The sequence below is a fragment of the Anas platyrhynchos genome, chromosome 2 (assembly GCF_047663525.1).
Source record: "Anas platyrhynchos isolate ZD024472 breed Pekin duck chromosome 2, IASCAAS_PekinDuck_T2T, whole genome shotgun sequence".
Taxonomy (NCBI): Eukaryota; Metazoa; Chordata; class Aves; order Anseriformes; family Anatidae; genus Anas; species Anas platyrhynchos.
The window spans coordinates 99,510,247-99,526,895 of NC_092588.1; the positions used below are offsets into that span (position 1 = coordinate 99,510,247).

The window sequence follows — 16,649 nt, forward strand, 5'->3', positions numbered from 1 at the left end:
CCACCCTAAAGTGGTGTACTGGAATTTGGAATTTATTGCAACACCAAAAACAAATGAGAAGTTGCTCCCTTGGATAAATTCTTGCCTCTGGATTACTATTGATTGCCAAACCTGTTAAAGGAATGAAAGGAAAATCAAAGGGCCTCCCACAACCTCCTGAGACTCTGATTGCTCATTGTGACACTTTACAGCTAAAATCCCAGTTACCACAGTTGAGCCACTCAACTTCTCCATAAAACACAGTTATCAACAGTTTCTTTAGAAAGCTACTGTACTCTGAAAGACAGAAAGAAAACTACTTTCCTCTTCTTTTAGAGCAACAAAAAAAAATCTTTCTTCAATTGAAATCCGACAAATTAGAGTAGAAACTGCCTATACATAAAAACAGCCCACAACCAAAACATCACAAAAAATAACTGAATTGCTTAAAAAAAAAAAAAAAAAAAAAAAAAAAAAGGTGTTCCTAAATAGTTGTAGCTTTCATGCATCAGCAAATAGAACAGAGCATATTTATGGGGATTTTTCTTTTCACAGAAGATAAGTGGACAAGCATAAAAATGAGTAAGAGGTAGCAATCTTCAGCTGCGTGACAGGCACAGACATGCTCCCTTGTGATTGTGGACAGATACTAGCTGGTTGCCAGAGTCCATTTCCAGAAGGAGCAGCGAGGGGATGCGCTGAGCCTTTTGGAGCCTTGACCATGACTAAAGTTGAGAGCAAGAATTTAGATGGTACGCCTGTTATGCTGTGTTTCTTTGGAAAAAGTATTATTAAAATAAGATTAGATTCTCTAATACAACACGTGAACTATGTGAAATTCTTTGTAACAAAACTTCAAAAGCACCACAGATGAAACAGCTTCTTTGGATCAAAGGTTTATTTTTAATGACACAGCACTGGAAAACATAAGTTACAGATGACTTTTTGATACAGGATACATTATATATCTTAATTTAAAAGGATCTGTGAAGGTATGCTGCATAAATACATATAGTGAAAATATATTGTGTTTATTTCTCATAGATTAGTTCTTTTTTTTTTTTTTTCTTATTCAGCCAATTAAATAAAAAAGTATAGATTAGCATCATAACAGCTCCCCCTCCAGATTATCTCATTGTAACTACTGCAGCTGGAAGAGGAGACTGAGCCATGCCTTCTCAAAGGTTTAGCAGCTTTGAACATGATGTTATTCATCATCTCAGAATGAAAATTTCACATTACAAACACAGATACTGTATAATGTTTTGGCAATGGAGCAGCTAGTTTTGCTTTCAAACAAAACTGTTTCCTGTAATGCCAGACAGTGAAAGAGCAATGCATGTACTGATGACACTACACAGTCAAAGAACTACGATGACATTGTGAAAATGCATATATATCCATATGCACTTATATATACACGACTTCTTGTGTGTATATATATATTATGCATGTCCAAAAATAACATTGAAAAACATTGCAGCAGTTAATTATCTTTTTTAAACACATGAAACTTATAATAGTTTGACCTCATTACTACAGGATTACTAATTAAATCTTCTGCAGTGCAACTCAATACAATACACTTAGTGCAGAGAAGTTAAGGTTTTGGTATTGAGGAGGCTAATTTCAGATTTCATGGGAAAGGACCAAATACAGGATCACCATAGCTCTGACAAAGCACAAGCAAACCTGTTGCCACATACATGTGAACAAATAAGGACATTTCTTTTTTATTTGATTTTTTTTTTCCACATACTGCTTCAGAAATTGCTAGCTTAACTGTTTGCACTCATGCTCATTTTGATATGTTTCCACAAGCTTTGTCTGGCACCAATCTGTAAACCATTAACAGCTTAAACTACAAAAAAGTGGGCTCCTGTGTTTCAAAGAGGTTAAAAACCTACTGAATGAGCTTCATGCCACATTCCTGTGCCTGAGAGAAGAACTACTCCAGATGGCGTGTGAAGTTCTCTGGGAAAAGTCCTTTGTAACTATTTGCATCCCTGTACTGAAGCCACTCGGATTCCTTAATGCCTGTCAACCAGCCAGCCTCCTGTAAGAAAAAGACAGAGTCTTAAATTTCAGGTCTCCCCACTTTCTTTTTTACGTGCTTCAGACCTGAAGAGGTTTTAGAGTCACCTGGCTAAAAGATGTGGTGCTTTGGTTAAATAGCAGCCTCTGATTTTGCACAGATTGTTTTCTTGGTTCTGCCAGACCAGTGTTATTGAGTGATTGTGAGTGTACTGTATGACCTTTAGCCCATCTAACCCTTAGCTGAACTCAAAGTTGAATAATCAGCCTTCTGGGTCATTCAGTATTGAAACAGATCAGCATTTGGGCAAATGGATATGGAGATTTTTTGAAGTTCTCACAACAATATTGGCATACTTACACAATAAGAGCATAGCAGTGGCCTAGAACCATTATATAATAAGACAGATCAAGGGGAAAATGAAGTTTTTAATTTGACTTTCATTTTTCTTGAGGGTTCTTTTGTCTCATTCATATATTGTCAGTCAGAAGAAATAACAATTCTTGTATCTTCTGCTATTACTGTCCCTAGAAACTCAAAGTCAGTTGATACTCAACTGCTTTTCCAAAAATTCCTGTAAACTTCAGCCTAAACCAGAACTTGACATGCAAAATTGCAATCCAAATCATCGTCAATTTAAAGAGAGATTTCTTATTGGAGAGTGCTGGGTTCTCTGACATGCTATCAATTTTACCTGGAATAAAATCCATTCAGTATTTTTATGAAGTGATCAACCTATTTAGTGCACTTAGTCACATGGTCTAAGCTTTTGGGCAGACCTGTGCGGTGCCAGGAGTTGGACTTAATGATCCTTATGGGTCTCTTCCAACTCAGGATATTCTATGATTCTATGATTCTATTTTCATCACACTGACTCCATGCTTTGTTCCTTTTAAGAACAGGAGCCAGAGCAAAGTGATGATTAGCAGGAAATGTATAATGCTGCCATATTACTAATGTACAGAAAGTACACAAGGAGATGGAATAACTGGGGACATGTTTTTGAAGCACACAGATTATCTGAGAGAGAGGAACTACAGTTTTCTAGCATGGCCAGAGTACATTCTACTAAGGACTGCACAGTTTTAATGGATAATAATTTCAACTCAATAATAATGGAAAAATTGAAGCCACTGGGTGGGACTGGTTAGTTTTGAGCAGGGAATGCTGATGTCACCAGCTATATAAGAATTATGGCTTTAGACAGGTCAATTTTATAGGAGAAAAAAAGAATAAGATAAAAATACTACATATGAATCAACAAAGTATTTGGTAAAAGACAAAAATATTGAGTTTTATGGTGATGTTAAACGTGAAGGGCAAATATGTACTAAGTAATAAAGATAGGAACAGAATGGTCTCAGAAACATGAATACATAAAGGTTTATTTTCTTCATCACTGCACACAATTTACTCCAATTAATGTTAATGGTATTTGGATGCACACCACAAGAGAAAAAGATACTTCATGGATTCACTAAGTGAAGATTAAGCACAATTAATACAAAACATCCCAAGAAAAAATGCTTGAAGATAAAGATTCTGATATCCTTATCCTGCAGTGTTCTATTCTGCAGATACTGATAATTAAATCAGTTGAACTGCCCATGTGGTACTGTGCAGCATAATTTGTGTAAGGATAACAGAATCTATCCCTATAGAAGAACAGTGCCCTACTGAAAGAAAAGATCTTTATCTTTTATTCAGAAATTAAAACAAACTAAAACAAAACAATTATTTGTCTCTTTGTCCTGGTTTCAGTTAGAACAGGGTTGATTTTCTTCCTAGTAGCTGGTTGAATGCTGTGTTTTGGCTTGGGATGAGAAGAGTGCTGATAACACCCCGATGTTTTAATTGTTGCAGAGCAGTGCTTATACCAAGCCAAGGACATCTCAGCTTCTTGCTCTGTCCTGCCAACAGGCAGGCTGGGGGTGCAGTAAGAGCTGGGAGGGGACAGACCCAGGACAGGTGACCCAAACTAGCCAAAGGGGTATTCCATACCATCTGACGTCATGCTAAACAATATATAGGGGTGGCTAGCCAGAGGAGGGGGCCGGACTGCTTGGGGTTAGGCTGGGCATCGGTCAGCGGGTGGTGAGCAATTGCATTGTGCATCACTTGTTTGTACACATTATTATTAGTAGTACTATTATCATAATTGTATTATTATTATTATTATTATTATTATTGTTATTGTTATTGTTATTGTTATTATTATTATTTTCCTGTCTTATTAAACTGTCTTTATCTCAACTCACGGGCTTCACTTTCCATTTCTCTCCCCCGTCCCAGAGAGGGAGGGGGAGGGGGTGCGAATGGCTGTGTGGTGTTTAGCTGCCGGCCGGGTTAAACCACGACACTCTTGTATCAGAAGAAAGCTCAGCTGAGAACCTGAACACTGGTTATAACCTACCTTTTCACATCATCAGGCATCAAACCAATTTCAAATACACTCCCCAGCTCTCCAAATATGTGCTTGTGGAGTTAGTATTTAAACCTATTTTAAGAAATGTTCTTCATTCAGAGCAGAGCTCTTAGCTACCTCAGCAAGCAGGGTTCAGTACCCCACCTCCCAGTCCCCAGTTCAGTGGGAGACTTTTCACTGACACTTCTGGCACAAGCAGATGCCCATGAAGTGGCTGGTACTAAGTGGATGGTCTTCTTTTAAAGCAGTAGTCAAAAATCAATTCACTGCAATTCAGTTCAATATGTGGAATGAAATTGTTTAAAAATTCACTGGAAATGCATGGTTAAAACAAAATGGAATTACTTAATTGAAATTAAACTGTTGGGTTCTTTTATCAAAGACAAGGTGATCACCAATGCAGTTCAAGAACACTTCTGTGTGAGGTTTCCAGAATTAGCTTTGGAGGTACAGAGCACAGAGAGGAGCACCTCCCTGTAACTTGGCTGAAGGACAGCACAGTTGTAGCAGTCTCAGTGGCCAGTCTTTGGGCAAATGTGTATTATTTATTCAAAGCCCCACATAAACAGTCTAAATATGTGGGGACCATCTAACCAGTTCTGCTTCAACATTAAGACAAGATGATAGCAACACAATGCACAATTCATAAGTCACCTTCTGTTTTAAGTCTATGTGTGCATGTATGTCTGTATAAAATTTGCTACAAAGTAGCATAAAAAAGACCTAGAAAAAATATGTTGTGGTTGGACCATGGGACTTTATCCACAGTCATCTATACTGTTTAGTCTCAAATGAAACTAAGTACAAAAACAAAATTAGAATGTTCATGTTTTCTAACAGCAGTGACATTTTGAATGAACATTTCCTATCAACTATAATCTGCGAGAAAAAAAAAAAAAAAAACAAAAAAAAAAACACAAAGAAAACCATAAATAAGTGAAATAATCATGCTTTTTACCTGATCAGCTGTGGTCTCAGAAGGAATTACTAGTACAATATCTCCTCGTTTTAAATTAAGTTCATCACTGTTAGCTGCCTCAAAATCATGTAGAACTTCAACCTAAAGAAAATAATACCAAACACATAGACATGATCAAAATGGAGACAGTGGGAAAAAAAAAAAAAGGAAGATTAATGCACTCTTTCATTTATTTATTTTTTTAACTCCCCAATAAGTAAATAACTAATAACCCCTCAATAAATAAATAATAATATTTATTTTTTAACTCCCTATTCTTTATGGAAGCATGGCCATAGATAGGTATGATAGGTATTGTTAATGTTAACATCATTTCACATTAAAGTTTCTATTCATAATTTCAGAAAGAGATGAAGGAAGCTTAGGTAAATCTTCCTGAGAGATATCTGACATCCTTTCACAAGGTCATAGTATATCTCAGGGACAGATGATACTGCAAAACCCCACAAGTACTGCCTCTTGGACAAGTCCTGTGACCTTACTCCTTCTGTGTAAGGAACATTCCCCACTATCATTACTAGGTCTGAGAGAAAGATGTCAGGATTTTGCAAATAAGCTTGGAAAAGACTCCCAGGTACTGTTATTTCAGCCCCTCACTTGTTCTGGCCACTAGATATTATTCTTGCCATAAACGTCCGTGGAAACTGGAGTGAGAGGTATGGCACCAATTTCAATAGACAATTAAAGAGGCGAGTAATGGGAACCCTACCTTATGTTTCTCCTGGAAAGAACTCCCATTAACTGGCAGATGGGAATACCAAAACTATCTGTCTTTCAAAGTGGTGATTATGAATACATTGGTGGGGTCATTATGCTGTTGAGAACAGATCCTTTTAACTAAATAGTTCTATAGTACCTCCTTAAGAGAAATGCTACCCTAGTTTTCTCAAAGGCACGACCAGTTCCATAGCAGCTCTACAATAATGAAAGGAAATGGCATCAAGAACCAGATGGCAGGCATATATTCTGCTTCTCCTTATTTATGTCTGACCCAAGGGAGTGTAATGAAAAACAAAAGATGAACTATGTCAGCATGTCTGAGTCAAAACTGCACGATACTGGTCACCCTAACCTTAATGCTATTCTCAAAGTTTGCTGAAAACACTGAGCAATGAGAATAGATAAGGAAGAATAGCATACTGCTGTAGTGCTATGGGACTAATTAGTTTGAAGTATGCAAAGATAATAGGAAGCATGTAAAGTTCATCCATCCTCAAGGAGCTTTCCTCCTGCTTAGTGATGCTGAAGTGAGAAGAATTATCAAAGAACCTTGTGAATCAGGAAACCCTGTGGGTCTTGCCAGCTAAGGAGAGAATTTCTCTCATGCCTCATTAAACTTTTCTGTCTGATTACCCTAACAGTTTATAAGTATAATATTACTAAAGTCATAAAATTACACTTTAGCTTCATTACAATGATTTGTAGAAGTCCCATAGATTTCAATAGAGCCAGAACTTCTATTATAGATTCTCAGTCAGCAAAAAAAAAAAAGCCTTATCTGATATAATTAACATATGATCATGCAATATTGCTGAATAAATCTGTAGCAATGGACTTTTACTCAATATATTCACTGACAGTAGTAATTTGGTGAGATGAAAGGAGTACTCCTGCACATCCTACAGCTACATAGTGAAATACCCCCAAAAAACTGTGTGCAGAAAATATATTTTCTCAAATTTTTCATATGGAGACAACACAACCAAAAAGTTGTGTTTGTCTGTGTGTGTGTATCTGCATACATGTGGCTGGGAAACTAAGCATCTTTTGGCCTCAGAAAAACATAACAATGTTTACACTTTCAGATACAGAAGCTAGATCTGAAGGGATGTCTAAAAGAAGAATGAACAAGCTGACCTTAAAGAGAAAGCCGGGTGGCATGGCAGAAGCTGCGTCTTCTGATGAAACAAGTTGATCTTGAGAAGGTGCAGCCTGGATTTCTTCAGCGGGTTTCTGCTCACTTCCAACTTGGGAAGTTTCACTGGGAGAACTGTCAGTGCCCTGAGTGTCTAACTCTGCTGAAACGTCTTTGGACTCATTCATGACAACTTCCTGTTCTTCTCCCTCCCCTTCATTGTTTGATGCTGGCTCTATTACTACTGAAGGGATGCTGCTGACCTTTTCCTAGGGAAAAACAAACAAAGAAAAAAACAACAAAAGGCAACAGTAGGGTATTTATTACTTTATTTCAAGTTGGAAAACACAGTTGTTTACCTATTGCAGAGAGCAAATAGGGGGATTTCTTTCTTCACTGTAGAGTGGATTCTTACATAAAGACAGAAAACCACACTTATGCAGAAATACAAAGGAGTATATCCCTTCTCTTTAATTTTCACCATCTCCCCTTATTTCTCCTAAGTCTACTTGCTGTATTAATATAAATTGTTGTGGAAAATAATAAAAACACTCTGCAGGTAGTTTGGGTTTCATTTTCAATGTGCACTGAAATTATCAGAACTTTCTCTTTGTGCCTGTTCTTTAGGTGTGCTTGGATAATGCCACCATTTCCATGAGTCACTGTCCTATGTTTTTTTCTGAAATTCAAATCAGCAGGATAATAGTGATATAAAGGTGGTGAAAGAGGAAAATGTGACCTTTTACTTTGATGGACTGAGGGGATTTCTTCTGCTTTACAGCAATATAATGGGAAGCAGAGAAAGCTAGCATCTGACCAATAATGCAGCTTAGGAGAAAAAGCATTTAATGAAACTATTTGGAGCATCCAAGCTGAGAAGTATATGTTCACTACTCTTCTGTGAGATATCTTTCTCTGGTGCACAGAAGAAATACAACATGAGATGACAGAAGGTGGCAATTGTCTGCCCAGCTGCAGGGTCTGCTCTAATAGCTGTTCCCCAGCTCCTCAGAGATCAAATAAGAAAAAACACCAAGCCAGATGCAGATACATATTTTGACCACCTTGATTTACCAAAACCAAAGTAATGCTACTGATAGGACCTGACACTGGGAGACAAAAAATAAAAAAAAAAAGTCCATAACTTTCCCTGTTCTTCCAAAGAAAGCCCTGAACACCATTAGGCTACGTGATAAAGCTTATCCACATGCCCACAGAGGAGCACAGAATCAATAGCAAGAGGGGGAACCCAAATAATACTTTGCACAGGCTGCTTTCAGGCCCATCACAGGAGTCGTCAACCCACTGAGGGTCCATCTCCCAGAGAAGCACAGGGGCACCAAGACAGATGGGAGCACAAATTGAGGACTCAGAAGGGACCTGTCCAATGGCAGCCTCAGCCTGAGTATCCAGGTGTGACAATAATATGGGGAACATATTATTGCACAAGACTTCCTATGGTATATTTAGGGGAGAAACCAAAGTCAGGGAAAGGGGTGGATCTAGGTGATCTAGGGAAGAATTAGTGTGGGACAACAAAGGGATAATGCATGTAAATAATGGATGGTTTGAATGTGTGGCTGTGCCCTGTACCTGATGAGCATGGTTTGTTGTATCTTCTCATTAAATTCCATGCTAACTCTTCTCCAGGGCGAAGGCCCTGTAATATCCATGTATATGCATGCATTGGTGTCACAGCCCCTGTACCAGTGACCGGTTGGTTACTGGTGACCAGAGGAGTCCTGGCCAGCTCCATCTGTGGACACGTGTGTGTTTATGTCCATGTGCAAAGGTGTGTACCAGCAACTGGAGCAGGGTTGCTGCCTTGAGGGATTGAACACCCAGATGAAAGCAAGTGGTGAGAGTGGGATCCAAAAGCGGCATGTATATGAGAATATATACATCTTCTCGCTGGTAGGCCTCCACCCTGCTCAGCTGGTGAGGGGAGCAGGATGAGGCTGCCAGTTCCATTTGTATTCGTACTCTGTGCATGTCTGCAATTTCTGTGGCTGGTGGTGTACACAAGTATATATGTGGTGTATATGTGTGCTCTGTCTGTGTACTGACAAGGAATACATGCTCAGCCTCACTACTCATTGGATCTGGAGGTACAGAGCTGCAGCAGCCTTGCCTGTGTCAGGATGCTGGATCTGGGCCAGTTCCTCTAACACTCTCCCATGTAGCAGCATGAGTTACCTGAGATGCATCAGCCTCCTTTTCTTCTCCCTGAGGTTCTTCACCTTCAGCAACAGCCTCCTTTTCAGTGACAGCACCATCACCAGCTCCTGCTGCCACTGTCAGACTGTCTTCTGCTGCTGCTGTCCCCTCCACTGCAGTTACCACCTGTGAATAACAGGAAGGAGAAACCTTTCAGGACACAAGTTGTGGATATCAGCTGGAGATATCCCCTGCTCTGTGACCTCCTTGGGCATTGCCAACCCATGGCTTTGGTTCCATGGGGTTTCCCCTAACGTATGGGGGAAAGCAGCGTGGGAGGCTGCCATCCTATGCCTGATGTGCTGTGCAGGGAGCATAAGGGTAAGCTTGTATGTACAGTGAGGCCGATTAACAAGTGGGAGAGAGACATTTAAGAAACCTCACCGTGAACACTTAGCAGAGTCCACAGGTGCTATTAGTGTAGTAAAAGTTTGTCAAGACTTGTATTTTTCTTATCAGATCTTCTATCTGATAAGATATGCAAATAAAACATGCTCCTTCCATTATCCTCTGAAACAGTTATGTGACTGCAATCTCAAGGCTTAATTGCTTCCAAGCTACATTCTGTAAGAAAAGCGTGTTCTTAGGAACAGGCTACAAGTCTTCTCCAGCTGCTATCACCTACCTGTAGACCTGGGCTGGCTTCGAGAACATTGCCTTAATTACAGACTCCTTTGTAATAGAGACTTGCAATTTGGGCTACATAAGCAGAAGCAAATATATTCTACAGATGGATAAAGTTCAGAAATCTTCAGATGTCATCAGATATGAGAAAAAATAACTGTACCTATCTGTATACAGGTCAGTATAAAACAAAACCAAACATGAATAAAGGCCAAAGCAGATTGGATATGACTGAATCATTTGTCATGAGTCCATGCTGAAAAGTGAATCTGTTTTGTTCCAGTTGTTGAAAGGTGGATAGAAAAGTACCTTCCTGTAGATCAGTGTTAAATCCATCATCCAGCAGATACTATTGCTATAATTTGTTTATCAACCTAACGTTTGTATTGGTACATACTGGCATATGTTAACAGTATTGGAAGTGTATTTACACTGGATTAATTCTAGAGGTTGGAGGCTGAAGGTAAATTATGAAACACATTCTGTTAATCCAGTTAACTTCAGTATGGAATTTTTAACACTGAAGAAAAACTGTTTTATAAGTACCTATGTCAATCTACATTTAGCAGAAATGTCTCCAATCTTCAGTTAACAGTCTGCTGCTCCTTGTTTCTTCAGCTTGATCTTGCCTTCATGGATGAGACTAATTCAGCTACCTGAACTGAACTTGAACTGCCTGCAATTGTTCATGGGCATTCTTCAGACATTGTTTTTTTTAGCAATACCTAATATTGAGCACCACTCCTATTGATTGTTATTAATTAATGTGACAAATTCTTCTGGAGTCATTGAAGGCAGAAAATACTACAGTGTTTTGTAGAAATTACCAGACCAGCTTTTAGCTTGAACTAAGAAGTCTGCTGGTGAAGGATGCTCTGTCATAAACAGAAGTAACATCAAAAGACAGGGGCAATCATTGACATCTCCTGTGACTTGTAAGGTATGCAAGCCTGTCTCTCATAGTACTGCCAATTTTAGCAGTCTTGACCCAGGAAGATATTCAAATAAACGGTCGATGTAAAAGCCCTGGAAGAGACTAGTATGTAACAGGGAGAACAGAGTGCATGTCAGATTGATTTTATACCATGCACTTCTAACAGCATGCTGCAGAAATCGATCTTGCTGTCTGTTGTGATTAGGATCAACGCTTCTTTTTTATTTATTGGATTTGTATAGCCCATTTTATTTCACAAAGGAGGAGAATTCTAATTTACATGAATCAGCTCTCAAATAGTCTGCACCAAGAGGGTGACACTCTCACAGCCTGTAGCTGTAACATGCTGAATGCATACCACAGCTCACAACTGTGCAATCATTAATTCTTGTGCCTTAGAATACAAAAACAAAGCCAGCTAGATGATTAGAAGAAGCTTTTACAAAATCTCATGTGTACTAACACAGAATGAAACTCACTATCAGCCTCAAATATTTTTGATTAATATTAAAAGAAAGGAAAAAGGAAAAAGAGGCGATTCAATCCATGGAATTCAGGACAGCTGGCATCCCACACACAGCTATGGTGAAACACACACTTGTGGATATAGTTATCAATCTTACCTAACTTCATATTGAGAACCAACCCCACAAACCTGTTTTACATAACATTACACAGTCTAACAGTATTCCAAACTAGTTATTTCTAGCAGTATTATTGACACTTTGAGAGTTTCCCCATTACAAAGGAGAAAAAGAAGGGACCATCTAACATAATGAGGGCTGTGATAAAAGAACCACTTGGATTTAACTGCAGTAAAAGTGAATGCTTCTTTACCCAGCAAGTAGCTGATCCATGCAGTTGGATTTCCACTAATTAACAGCACTGTCAGCTCAGTACAATGCCACAGATTTGGCAGCAGCAAGAATGAGACCAGGAAGAGGAGAAGGAGGGCTACCGAGTCTGCAGCTGGGGGGCTGTGAGAGGAGCTCACTGAGCAATGCCGATTTTCCAGAGCTGAAGATCTAACTCCATGGCTGGGTTCAGAAAAGGACCAGGTAATTTTTATGACAATTAGTCATAATTACAGCTAAGCCAGCTAACATAAAGTCAAGAAGAACTAATAATCATGCTTTAGGGAACATATCGATTGCTTGCAAACCCTTGGAAGACTTTTTGGGGAATACCAAAGAATCAGTTATGAAAGGTACATCATCAGAGGGACCATCCTCCACTGGAGCCAGGATATCAGTTTAGCAAATAGCTTGATGCCTGACAGGAGCTCTTCTGCATTCAGCAATACTGCTCCTTCAAACAGCACACAGGATCAAACTTAACAGAGAAAAGACCTTGACTTTCTTGACTTTACAAGGACATGCATTGGAAAACTGGGGAGAGATACATTTCAAAGACTTAGCCTTGGTGATCAGGGATGGCAAGGAATTTCTTCTGGGACCAGAGCTGTTGGGAGCAATAAGCCAATGCTAGAGAAGCAATGCAGACACTCTTGCGCTATGTCCACACCAAGAGCCACAGCAACTGGGCTTGACCTACCACCTCTGTCCCGTACATTCCTGCCAGAGTAATTCTACTGATTTCTACGTGGGTGCATCAGGACTGTGAGCAGTACAGTACCAGTGAGTCAGTGTTGCGGGTCACTGGGGAAAAGCCAGCCCCTGGCAGTAGGGCCTCATCCTGACTCAGAACTGTGCTGCTCGGGTGGGACAGCTGCTGGCAGCAAGCCTCACTTCCCAGTAGCACTGGGGAAGCCTGGAGCCACATAAATATACGAGATTCCAGCAGGGCTAATGCCAGATTTCTTTCTCAAACACTACTTCTCTTCCTGTATTTAGTATGAAGCCTTCCTCCTGTGCTGCTCTCTGTGTACATTTGAACATGTTATTGAATCGCTTTAGTGTAAAAGGCTTCAGAGTGACTTGTTTTATCACCTCTGAAGAAGTACAAGCAAAATGCAACCATTAGATTTCATGCATGCCCAGCTACAGAGAAATTAAGTATGTCATTGAGTCTTTCATAAAGCTGTCCCGAGATATTTATCATTCTATACTGCTGCAACAACCAGTTTGTAAGGTAGGTCCTGCTCTGAGTGAGAGTTGTTCTGATGCCACAGCTGGGTCACAGTTGCATTGTATTGGCTGCATACTGATAACATGCAAATGACAAATATATATTTTTGCCACACTTCTCTTGCAGATATTAAAGCACAGCCACACTCCTGATGTTCTTCATATGTACCTCTCTCTCTTTCTCGGCAACTCCAGTTGTCTCTTTATCCCCTGCCTCCACACTGTCCTGCATAAAGAGGAAATATGGTCATCACCTTACTCATGCTGAGGGAATGGCTGCAGAGAAACAGGCATTAATCAAGCTCAATGAAGACATGTATGGGATGCAATGAAATGAATGGTGGGAACTAAATATGGGATAGAATATAGCAAGTAGAAAGATTCTTGCTTTCAAATATCATCTGAATTAAAAGTAGCTGTAGGCTAAAAAAAAGAAAAAAAAGAAAAAGAAAAAGAAAAAGAAAAAGAAAAAGAAAAAGAAAAAGAAAAAGAAAAAGAAAAAGAAAAAGAAAAAGAAAAAGAAAAAGAAAAAGAAAAAGAAAAAAGAAAAAGAAAAAGAAAAAGAAAAAAATAAAAAAAGCCTTTTACTTATATCATTGCCACTGTGCTGGAAGTGCTAAAGACAATTTAATTTATTTTTGTTATCAGTATTTGTATTTTGGAAGAATTTTTAATAACCAGCAACCTACAACAAGGCTGACCTTGCAGTTTTCCATCAGCCTCAAATTTCTCTCACCCAAGAGTCACACTGTTCTCATTATAACCTGGTGCTTCCCCTGCAACTCACCAGACTTCCGAGGTAAACTTTCTAAAGCACTTCTTCCACATATGTTGGACTGCAATTCATTTAAAGGAGTTGCTCAAAAGATGGGTCACAAAGTTCATCATTTTTTATTTTGCAGAATTGCCTTTCTTTTGGTCCATATTAAGTGATACATGCAGTAGGTGCCTGACATCCAAAAATTAGACGTGTCAGTGGCTTTCTAAATCTGACACCCATGTAGATGTTCAAGGGATCACAGCTGCACTAAGCAGTAATGGGCTCCCCCCAAATAATGCTTTTTACAGCACAGATGGTATCTAACATCAGGTTCCTTCTCACAGAAGCTGTAAAACTGCATGAGTTCCAAGTTTTGGAAATGAGGAAAAACAGGCACTAGTATTCCCAAACTCTGTGGGACAGCTGTGACGTTGCTGGTTTCCAATTCTACTGCAGCATGTAGGGATTTAACCAGCAACACCGCTTCTTCTGCTTGGGCTTGGATTCAGTTTTGGCTATTATTCCACCTAGATCAACAAGTGTAGGTCTAGTAAGGTCAACAAACTATCAAAATTGCTAAAATTCAGGACTGATTTCTAAAGATGCTTTTCTAAGGAGAAGTAGATCAAAGACACCTTAGAGAAATCTACTTTGCTAATAAATTTTGAGGCTGTTTTGCAAACACAGCTATGTCAGATTTTTCAGAAGACCTGTAAGGGTGAAGACAAATTATGCAAACCTATGTGAGAACACAGTAACTTGAACTGCTTGGACTCACTTTAATGATCAGAAATTAGTTAGACCTCAAGTATTCAGGCTTCAGCCAACTGCCTCCACATGCCTGAAATGGTCACTCCAACATTTCTAGAAGTTTCAGCTAAAATGCTTACATGTTCCTTTTTTAATAAGAGGATGCTGAGTTACATCCAAACTTCACATCACTCATGTTTTTTCTAATCTAATCTTCTAGTATTGCCTGCAGTCACCTCATAAACCCCAACCGTGTCCAGATGCCAGGGCAAGGCAGCTGCTGACAGCAACGTTACCATGGAAACCTCTCATAGCTTTATCCTGTTAAAATTACACTGTTATATAACTTTTTTTTTTTTTTCCAAATCATTAATTTTTGTTTGAAGCTGTCAAACCTCTGCCACAAAGTCCTGTTTTTTACAGTAAGTTTGAAAGAGATTGTAGAGGGTCTTAAAAAAAATAAATATATATATATCAACTGCAAAATAGATATTTCTTACTAGCAATGCATGAATGCATATAGTTACCCACAGAAGTCTTGCTCTTTTTTTCTTTTCTTTTCTTTCCTTTTTTTTTTTTTTTTTTTTTTTTACGAAAGATACATACACATATGTTTCTATTGTCCATAAAAGCCATATGTCCAATGGGAAGTTGATAGATAAACACTTTCCCTATTTTTGCTACAAAAAAAAGTGCTGAATTTTTCCCATCATCTGTATTTACAAGTCAATTTGCCTTCAGAAATGAGCATCGTTCTGCACTTTATGATCAAGAATGTGCCAGTCCCTGTCCTTCTCTTAATAATAACCTGGCGGTATTCTCTTGTAAGAATCCCATCAGCCAAGCTCAGAGCAGTAGTTTGGGCTTCTTCATAAAATCTGACACGTACATACCTGTATTTTCAAATGACAACTGTTTTTCAGGATAACTGAATGCAGTTATGGTAGGAAAAGGAAAAGTAAGGGGAATTGCCCTGTTTCCTAAGGATTTTGCATTATTTTGCACTAGTCAAATTAGCTGCATTGCTCTTTTGATTAGCTGTAAGCTGGGAGTTAGAAAAGGGAGGCATGGTAGCAGGAACTGTGTCATTTTTAAGGCATGAAAGCCTAGTAAAAAGGAAGACTAAAAAAAGTCTGAGGTAAGTAACACCCCAATTCCCTTAATAGAGTAAAATCTGCTTCTGCACATCTCAAAAGAACACTGTTCTACATCAGTTCCCTCTCATTTTTGGAGGCCATATATTTTTCAATGGCCTCACACGCCAATCTTGTACCTGTACTTAGCTGCAAGCTCTGAATTTGGACACAGATGAGCACTGTTCTATATCTGACCATTGGACTGCTCTCCCAAATTACATGCTCTGCCATTTGGGTTCCACAAATTGTACCTACAGTGGGATTCAACCATAATTGGATACCCTCTAAGCTGGAGGCTCTTTCCTGGCCTGTGCTGTACTTTTTCAGTGCCTGCAAAGAATTTATCAGAAGGCAGTTTCATATGTGCCTACACACAGATTTGAAAACCACAGTATTTAGCTTAGTATCTGAGTGCTTTAATGGGAGAACATTAGAGTCCAGAAAAGCATCAGACTCAAAGCACAGAAAGGCTCTTTCTAAACTAATGAGCATAAGGAAATAAAAAAGCTGATCTCTGAGCAGAGCTGTGAACTCCGGGTGTTGAGTTTCCCATGAATGACAGTGAGAAAGGGAAATAACAAGACTTGCTAATCTTTCTCTTTGTTATACCGTACACTTACCGTTTGAATGTAAAAAATTGATGTGGTGATACGGGTATTATTATTTGAAAAGAAATCAATCTGCGGTTAATGCATTATATCCTTTATCCTTTGGATTTTACGTCTGCCTTTGGGGATACAGTGGAAATAAGGAAATGTGTGCAAACACGTGCAAAAGTCCATGCAAGAAGAACTTTTTGCTATGGCTGGCTTCAGTTGTTCTAGTGCACACGGTGATTCTGGTCCTTTAGTTACCTAACATTTTGTCC

The 16,649-nt window shown here is 39.0% G+C and overlaps 1 protein-coding gene and 1 long non-coding RNA gene across 3 annotated transcripts in view; one reads left to right on the forward strand and one right to left on the reverse strand.

The window, feature by feature from the left end:
- Positions 1–859: 859 nt before the first annotated feature.
- The window catches only part of AMPH (amphiphysin), a 121,018-nt gene continuing 105,228 nt past the window's right edge, over positions 860–16,649 (reverse strand). Inside the window, exons 18-22 of one of the 2 annotated variants that reach the window (XM_005014958.6) lie at positions 13,305–13,361; positions 9,470–9,616; positions 7,276–7,542; positions 5,398–5,499; positions 860–2,035 (exon numbers count right to left, since the gene is read on the reverse strand). In XM_005014958.6, the coding sequence (XP_005015015.2) occupies positions 1,928–2,035; positions 5,398–5,499; positions 7,276–7,542; positions 9,470–9,616; positions 13,305–13,361 (681 nt within the window). In that variant the 3' untranslated portion in view covers positions 860–1,927. The remainder of the gene's footprint in view (positions 2,036–5,397; positions 5,500–7,275; positions 7,543–9,469; positions 9,617–13,304; positions 13,362–16,649) is intronic. The other variant, XM_013095266.5, reaches the window with a different exon arrangement.
- On the forward strand, positions 2,572–7,298 carry LOC119715937 (uncharacterized). The gene is made up of 2 exons (XR_011806833.1): positions 2,572–4,108; positions 7,224–7,298. It is a non-coding gene; the product is annotated as an uncharacterized lncRNA (long non-coding RNA).